At 39.7% G+C, this 9802-nt stretch overlaps 1 protein-coding gene across 1 annotated transcript; it reads left to right on the top strand.

Annotated features, from left to right (window-relative positions):
• Window positions 1-6578: 6578 nt before the first annotated feature.
• Window positions 6579-7781, top strand: LOC116182214. The gene has a single exon (XM_031502739.1). The coding sequence runs from the start codon at window positions 6579-6581 to the stop codon at window positions 7779-7781; it is 1203 nt and encodes a 400-aa protein (XP_031358599.1).
• Window positions 7782-9802: the final 2021 nt, after the last annotated feature.

The following is a 9802-nucleotide window of genomic DNA, read 5'->3' as shown; positions in this document are numbered from 1 at the left end:
TAGGACATGAAATTAAATGTATAATAGCTATTAATCATATGTATTCTTTGTAAATTACTTTATTAGGATAGGAAATTAAGTGCGTATGTTCATAATCATATTTATTCATTGTAAAATATAATATCATGTGTACTTATAATAATAAAACACAAGTTATACAAAATCTGATTTTTTAATCCACGAGTCATGTGATTTATCCATGCCAAGCCATCGAACGTAGAGCTGGTCTCCTTTACGCCGTAACACTTTCTCAACAAGAAATATATCCGGATGAGCAGTTTTCTGCATTTCTTCCGCGTAGAATTGCCCCATTATTGGTTTACCAAATGAATCTAAGAGATATACACTACCTAATCAGATCGATACGCTGCCTTGGGGACATTTTAACATTCCCATTCAAATGGAATTAGAATAAGTAGTCTATTCATAACATTGTATTTATTAATATAAGTATAAAAAATTGTACAGTTATATGCAGTTATAGCATGGCTGTTGGTACCTCCTGAAAGTAGTAATTATTAGATTTTAAAACTCTTAACTATAGTCACTTACGGCCCTACTCGCGAGTACACTAGGCCTAGGCCCTCAGGAGTGTTGTTGGCAAACACCCAAATGTAGTGGTCGCCAAAGAATGGTTCGATAAATAGGAGCACGTCCCGCCTCTCGTTGTAATTAAGGGTGTGCGAACATGGACACATGAATCTATAACCCTATTATTGCAATAGCAATCAATTAATCAATTTTAAAAAAGAAAACTTACCGGCGGCACGTACTCCTGTACGTAATTGTACAACCACTGACATTTGGTCATGGGTTCCATGATTACTATTGAATATTATCAGTTATGAATTGTATTTATATGCAAAAAGTCGCATTGAATTTCTCAGATTACCTTCTTTTTATCGCTTCTACACTAGGTCGTCGGAAACTGATATCTCTTACGCCAGGTCGTAGGAAACTGTTATCTCCTTTACCTAGAGCTAGATGCATGTATCCCATGCAATGTGATTTATAACATCAATAACATTTTGAAGAATTTATCGATGTCCTTAACACATCCCTTTAATGAATGATAATAATGTCATTGTTGTTATCTACATTTATTTATCAATATATTTGTAAAATACATTCGTATAATAAATCTAGTAAAGATTATACTAAATCTGATTTTTTAATCCACGAGTCATGTGATTTATCCATGCCAAGCCATCGAACGTAGAGCTGGTCTCCTTTACGCCGTAACACTTTCTCAACAAGAAATATATCCGGATGAGCAGTTTTCTGCATTTCTTCCGCGTAGAATTGCCCCATTATTGGTTTACCAAATGAATCCTCCAATAAGTACGTAACGGGATTGCCAACTTTTACTTTAGCCACCTTGAATAATTCGGTAGAAAAGTTCGGAGTGTAGCCTTTTGAAAACACCGATTTATACTTGGATATTCGTACAAAGTCACCAATTTTGAATTTAGCTGCTCCCATTATCTTTATATTATGGAACATTGGTAAGTATGTCTTTGCGGCTACATCTTTAGGCTTCATCTTAATAGTCGAATGTCTCGTATTATTGTAGCCTAAAGTCACTTCCGCTAGCACATCAATCCATTTATATCTTCCGCGAAGACTGAACCGCTTATATAATGAATTTTTTAAAGTTTTTATCACTCTTTCAACTATGGTCGCTTTCTTTACGCTATACGTAGAGTAATGATTGATGGCATGTTTCAGCATTAATTTTTCAAAATCCTTATTATAGAATTCTTTTCCTTGATCGGTTTGTAAATTGACTGGCACTCTTCCTTCGCATATAATAGCAGTCATGTTTTTGCTCACTTCACTAGCACTCTTCGATTTTAGGGGTCGCGTCCATAGGTATTTGGAGTAGCAATCAATTACGGTTAATATATATTTATAACCTCGATTATCTTTAGAATATCGGGTGAATTCGGCCAAATCAGCTTGCCATAGGTCATCACGATGCTTGATTATCGTTCTTTTTCGGGGAAAATTTTTTCTCGCCGATCTGTGCAATTCCTCGACGACGTCGAGCTTCGTCATCTTCCAAATCACTACCGATAAATGGCGGAGATTCACGCATAGTCAATTCGGCAAAGTCCGTCACCGGACTCATCCCTAGTTTTTCGCGAATTTCATCCAAGTTTCGCTCCATTTCATGCATGACATTCATATGACCATCGGTGATTGACTTAAACGATTTTACAAACATGTGTAGGTATCCATTTGTTACGGCATCACCATCGTTCACCGGATCAGCTAGATGGGTTAGCCGATTACCACGCATATCATATTGTTGGCTTGCGGCGTTCCGAGTACTATTATCCACATATTGTTTTGTAGCAACATCGCTTCCCTTAGCAGGATCGGCAACATTACATATTCTCTTGTTTTGCATATCATAATCATTAGCGGCGGTAAATTGCAAGGTATTCTGTTCGTTATATAATCTTGAGGACGAATGTCTTCCGAATTTGTCAACGCTCATTTTCGGACTAAGCGATTATACCTTCTTCTCGGAGCTCCTCTTCAATGCTTAAAATCTCGTTGTTGTGTCCGGTATGACCGGCTGCTTGCGATGCGTGTAACAGTCTGAGACGCTCGACTAGTTCGTAGGGAGTATTCCAATACACGTACTCCTTCTGTTTATTATTAACCTCCTTCACACCTGCTCCAAAATGTTCCGATAGTAGCGGCTTCACGATCTTAACGTATTTATGCGACTTAGTACCCATGATTTGTTGTCTAGGGTCGTAGTTCCTTTTGTATGCGTTAGTAGCTAATAAAATATCTTTATACGATTGACTATCCTTGAAGGAGTAATTATGTGGCTTTTTGAGCACGAGCAATTCATATAGCCCAGGAGTGCCGGTATAAAGTGTATTTTTTATGTTTATATCGGGTCCTTCAAACTGCACTATAGAATCTCCTATAGCCCACTCTTTGAATTCGGAATCGTATCGAAGTCCGTGAACGTGATCGACCTCTCCCATCGCATCCTTAATCATCCGATCGATATAATGACGAGGTAAATGATGATACTGGTCTAAAAATTGCTGATCATCATGTAGCTGTGATAAGTTGCTAATCGATCTAGTAGTTTCCTCCGCTTCATCGTTTTCTTCTTCGTCAAGCGCTATTTCGCTAATATCGGGCGGAAAACTAATTCGTTTACGAACTGCAGTATTTTCGGTGCGTCGAGGCGTTGCAAATTGTTCTTGCATTGGAGTTGATTCATATTCAATTTTATTTTCAAATTTTGGCGTTAACGCTTGTTTTTTCAACTCCTGCTTAGCTAGCGTCTTCAATGGGTCAACTATAGGCTTATAAGTCTCTTCCACTAATCGCAATGTTTCGGTTTCGCCTCTTTTAAGAGCCGCAAGCTTGCGTTTTATTTCGCTACGGGTTTTAGTTAATTTTCTTTTAATTGCCTGATCTTGCGCGTTCATCTTAACGGCCCGCATACAATCAACTAAACTGATTATCGATGAAAAGTGCTTCTAATAGCGGTCCAAAGGCGGTTCATATCGGCGCAAAAACGGTTCGTAGCAATCAAAAGCTGTTCAATAGCGGTCCAACATCGGTTCAAAGCTGTGTCCAAAACCGGTTGAAAACAGTTCGAAAGCGGTTCATAAGCGGTTCAGAGGCTGTCCAAAGGCGGTTCATAGCGGTCCAATATCGGTTCACAGCTGTCCAAAACCGGTTCAAAGCAGTTCTAAAGCGGTTCATAAGCGGTTCAGAGGCGGTCCAACATCGGTTCAAAGCTACCCACACCGGCTCAATGATGTTGTTCAAAAGTAGTTCAAAGTTGTCCAAGTGTGATATAACAATCAAAACCTCGTCGATATCGGCCATAATCAAAGTCCTTTACAATACACATGAAATCGTGCTTATGCATCCAACACTTTGAGCCCATTAATTTAAACTGCTCAAAGGTCATGTCGCTACCAACATGCTCATCATATACATGTTTCAAATTTATATAGTCTTGCTTAAATAGGACAATAACGTTTACATTATCGCGTATTAGCTGCTTAGGTATTTTGGAATATGTCTGACAAAGATAGAACGAGTCCACACCAGAATGTCGTCCTCTGCAGAAATAATCCCTAATTATATCTTGATTTAGACACGCAACATCGTCAAATATCATTATCGAATTTTTGCTAATCTCCTCTAGAGTTATTACGTCATCCTTATCACTATAAGCATTATACTTAATGCCTTTAATGGGTTTAAGTACTTGTTCCAGATATTTATACTTCGGCTGCTCTAACGACTTGGAGTATACATATACATTTTCAAACTTCAGACCATTCGCTGCTTCTAATAAACTTATCATCGCATTCGTTTTTCCGGATCCCGATGGTCCACAGATGACCGCTCTAATTGAAGCCGGAAATAATGAGCCGTGTTTCCCCGACACTTCCGATTCAGTATACAAATCATGATCCTCAACATGCAATTGCTGAGGTTGCTTCATAAACTTCATTATTACTCGATAGTTTGAGTTATACTGATCAGTTCATGGCCGATCGCCGAGTAGGAAAGGGGTTTATAAACACCTTGATAAACAAATTGCCGGTGGAACTTCATATCCCCGGATATCAATACTGCGGACCGGGAACCAAACTACAGCAGCGTCTAGCTCGGGGTGATCAAGGAATAAATCAGTTGGACGCTGCATGCAAGCAACACGACATCGCATACAATCAATTCAAAGACGTTGAGAATCGTCATCGGGCCGATAAAGAACTTCAAATTCGAGCTTGGGATCGTGTAAAGGCAAAGGACGCTAGTTTTGGAGAGAAAGCAGCAGCATTAGCCGTAGCTGGAGCAATGAAGGCCAAAAGGAAGCTTGGCATGGGAGTAACACGACGTATCGCAAAGCGCGGGAAAAAGAAGAAGACTTGTTCGTTTAGAGGCGGAGTTTTAACGCCAATTCGAAATTCAATAAAAGGCCTATCATCATCGGCAAACTTGAATAAACTTATCAAAATAAGTTTGTTGGCCGCCAAGAAAGCGGTTAAAGCTGCAGGCGGTAAGCAAAGAGTGAGAGTGCCGCGAGTGATACCAATACCTAAAGTCGGAGGTTTTCTTCCGTTCCTAGTACCGCTCTTTGCCGGTCTTTCAGCTGCGGGCGCAATGGCCGGTGGAGCTAGCGGTATAGCTAAAGCAATTAACGATGCGTCGGCCGCGAAGAAGCAGCTGGAGGAAAATAAACGGCATAACATGGCAATGGAGGCCGCCTCGTTGGGTAAACAAGGCAGTTCGCTGTATCTTCAACCGCGTAAGACTGGATACGCCTTATATTTAAAACCATATCCGGCAAAAAACTTTTAAATTTGCCGCGAAAAGCATTAACGGACTCGGATCTTGTAAAGTATGCGAAAGACGTACCCTTCTTCAGAGGAGTGTTTATGCGTGATAAATTACCGCGAAAACCCCATTTAAACGAGTGCGCTATCGTAAACCTGGATGATGCTAAAGGAAGAGGTACGCATTGGGTTGCTTTCAAGAAACGCGGCATGAAGGCAGTTTACTATGATAGCTTCGGCGACTTGACGCCACCAATAGAAATAGTTAAATATTTATCCGGATGCAACATCATATACAATTATACTAGGGAGCAAAATTATAATACGCTGATATGTGGACATTTATGTTTAAATTTTCTGTATAATAAATAATAATTGAACCTAGAGTTTGTTTACTTCATCAGTCATGTCTCAAACGTTCACCTTAACAGGTGCCGGCAACGTCCTCAGCACCTCATATTTTCCGCCGATCGAACTAGACCGCAATTATCAATATGGATTAGGGTTGGTTGGCTTTTACGGCTGTAATTCTATACGCAATATATTTGAGGGAAACAACAAATTTTACTATGCAGCGGCCGATAGCATCTTCAAAGAGATTACCATTCCGAGTGGCGCGTATGAAATTGAAGAGATCAACAGGATTCTACAGCATCATATAAACGAACCAACCAATTCGATGGACTTTATGTTGAGACCTAATAATAATACGCTAAAATGCGAAATGAAAACCATACACGATATTGACTTTAGGAAATCGAACTCCATCGGTCGCATGCTCGGTTTCTCTCCTAAATTGTATAAAGGAGGTAGAACCCATGAATCTGATCTGGACGTGCAAATAATCAACGCTACTAATATACACGTCGAGTGTAATCTAACGGGTGGAGCATACAGAAACAGTGCGCTATCTCATACAATCTTTGAATTTGACGTACACGTTGAGCCGGGCTATAAGTTAATCAAGGAGCCGGCTACGATTATATATTTACCGGTACTCGCGCATCAAATAGATAACATAACCTTGAGGTTAGTCGATCAAGACGGTCATTTAGTAGATTTCGGCGAAGAAAGAGTGACTATTCGATTGGAGCTGAAAAAATATGGGACTTAAAATTTTCTGTAAGCAAGGTTCTTCATTTAGTCATCCATCGTCGGCCATCGACGCAACAATTGCTCGCGGTGCATTAACCGAAGACGACGTACAGTTTTTGCAATATCTCGGCTATACAGTACTAAGAAAAGATGGAAGAAGCATTAAAAAACCTATTCACGGGCGTAAAGTATGAAGACATGATCGTGGAATGCGATCGCAGAACATACCATCCTTATACGACAAACGCTTATGGTAACTCCGATGAGATTAATCTCGTCATACAGAAAGCGGATCTCATCACGGCCACCTACGATAGCGTTATATATTTAGAAGGAACGCTGAATCCGACTACCGCAAATAAAGCTTACGATTTCACCAACAACGCGCCGCTCTTTCTCTTCGACGAAATTAGATTTATTTTGGGCGATCAGGTGATAGAAACTGTTCGATTACCCGGAATAAACAGCACCATCAAGGGGTTTTGCTCATACACGTCGGATCAAAGCAGATGCTTATCGCATGCAGGCTGGAGCCCTTCCGGGTCTCCTCAGATACTAAATAGCACTAAGACGGCTTTCTGCGCTTCCATACCTCTAAAGCATGTACTCGGGTTTGCCGAAGGATACAGGAAGCCTCTAGTCAACATACGTCAAGAGCTGATATTAATTCGTTCCAAGGACGATAGTGATTGCTATAAAGGCGAGACTGAAGTTAAGATTAATCTTACGAAGGTAACATGGAAAGTTCCGTACATAATTCCTAACGATGCTATGAAGTTATCGATCTACGGGAGGATTAACAAGAATTCGCCGATACAAGTGGCGTTTCATGCGCGCGACCTTTACGTATACCCAACCTTACCCAGCACCAGATCATTGGTTTGGTCGGTAAAAAGCAGCACCGGTTTTCAACGGCCTCAATGGCTACTGATTGCGTTCCAAACTAGGAAGCGAAATAACAAAGAAGCAGATGCGAGCGAGTTTAACCATTTAAGCATTTCCAATATAAAAGCAAACATTAACAACCGAAGATATCCGTATGAGCAGCAAAATCTGGTTTTTACCGATAACAAGTATGTGGATGCTTACGAAGAATATTTAAACTTTCGTAATCAATATTACGACTCGTCGCAGGAGAGCTCCCTTCTTAGCTACAAAGAGTTCGAAAAGCAGCCTATCTTCATTATCAATTGCACCCGTCAAAACGAGAGCGTCCATAACGTGGTGATCGATTTGAAGCTGGAAGTTGAAGCATCATCTGCATTTGCAAATGAAACTATCGCTTACTGCGTTATTTTACATGATGCATTAATCGAGTATGAACCGTTTACTGGCATCGTACGCAAAACTTAAATATAGGTCACGTAAAAGTGTAATTAAACTTTATATAAATGAAGAGTGTCAGTTTTGACGAATCAAAAAATAAAATTTATATCTTGCGAGTGTGGTCCTATGCTCACAGAGAAGCAAGAAAGGGTCCGTGGGAAACTGTCGCATTAGATAGGTACCGCTTCAAATGTAAAATAGAACGCATTGCAGCTGTTTTGGAGCCCATATTATGTAATCGTATTAAGATGTATCAATTGCAATAAAGTAAAAAAATGATTGATTGATTTTGGTTGTTTTATTTAAAAAAAATTACTGAATTACATGCGTATTATAAATATAATAAACGTTAGATAATGCGCAACAACAAAGTGAGCGCACATGATAGTAGCAACATGCTTCTAATTTAGGTAGAGCTGGTTCTTCTTCCACCTCGGTGACATTTTGCGATAGAGTTTTTCGAATGAAATCGGCTTTTTCTTTTCCTTTAACGTATACTTGGTCTGATGATGATATTAACTGGCGAAGTATAATTGGAAACATGTAGGATGGCGTATGACCATGCTCCCATTTAATTCCGTGATGGTTATGAATTAGCCAGGTAGCTTGCCGTTGTAAATCGGTAGATAAGCTATTCCACGGAAATGGAGGCCTGAACATAAAATGAGCAACCTGCTTGCCATTATAAATCGCCAGTTCTTTTGGTATAAATACGTTTCTTGATGTTTTAAAGCCTTGTACATCGATTACAGTCTGCACCATTATGTCGTTGAGAGAGGATTGAGTATTTATAACCTAATTTTTAATTCATTTCAATATATTCCCCACTACCACATCCTTATTAGTCCTCCAAAAGAAAATTTTGAATCAGTATAGATTTTACAATCATGCAAGCTGCAGTTGTCGTACTGAGCTGGTTTTTCTGTATTAGTGCTAATGCTGCTGCTGCTGCTGCTGATAATGTTGACGACGGCAGCGATACAATCAGTGAGCGTGAAATCGATATGGCATATAGTCATCTCACCAAATATGGATATATAAAGGAGCCTGGTGAAGGTGAATCAACTCAAGATAATCGTACAAATATCACCGTTAACGCTTTAAAGAAATTTCAAGAACTCTATAAACTACCTAGTGATGGCAGATTAAATGCCGAAACATTACAACTCATGTCTCGACCTAGATGCGGAAATATTGATGACCCAGCAGCGTATATGACTCATCGGTATAAATGGACAAAACAGACTTTGATTTACTATATTTCCAATATGCATGACCTGCACATTTTACAGATGACGGATAAAGCATTTCAAGTTTGGGCGAACCACACAAATTTGAAATTCAAATATAGCTCAAGGAACCCAGACATATTAATATCATTTCATACCCGAAAGCATGAGTTCGCTTCACCACCATATCCGCAATGTGCATTCGAGTTTGATGGATTGGGCAATGTATTAGCCCATGCATACTTTCCCTCCAGAGATCAGAATGTTGTTGAAATGCATATAGATTGGGAAGAACGCTGGCATGTAGCAGATGCAAATGCACCTCCCCCCGGTTATTCTAGTTATTTCCAAGTTGTCTTACACGAAATAGGTCATACTCTCGGATTACACCATTCGAGCGATGAAAATGCACTCATGTTTCCTTATTACAATTCAAATATGATCACGCTACATGAGGATGATATAGCTGGAATCCGAGCACTATATCCTAGTGATACTGCTGGTACCCCTTCACCAGAGAATAAAACTTATCATCTTTCAACGCGTATTAAGACAACTACACCTACTCCCAAGACTACTACTCGCAAGACCATTAAACCACCTGACCTGTGTACCATTCAAATCGAACACTTTTTGATTCTAAACAAACGACTTTATATGTTTTATGAACATTGGGTTTGGATATCGGCGTTAAACAGCAGCAAAGTGGAACCTGCCAAGAATCTGCTTGAGTGGTTAACGTTTCTTCCGGCATCTTTTAAACGTTTGGAAGCGGTATATCAAAAGCCTAACGGTGATGTTGTCTTCTTTAGTGGCGGT

The sequence above is a fragment of the Photinus pyralis genome, unplaced genomic scaffold (genome assembly GCF_008802855.1).
Source record: "Photinus pyralis isolate 1611_PpyrPB1 unplaced genomic scaffold, Ppyr1.3 Ppyr1.4_unclustered_Scaffold4279, whole genome shotgun sequence".
NCBI lineage: Eukaryota > Metazoa > Arthropoda > Insecta > Coleoptera > Lampyridae > Photinus > Photinus pyralis.
This window is presented reverse-complemented; position numbering and strand designations above follow the sequence as displayed.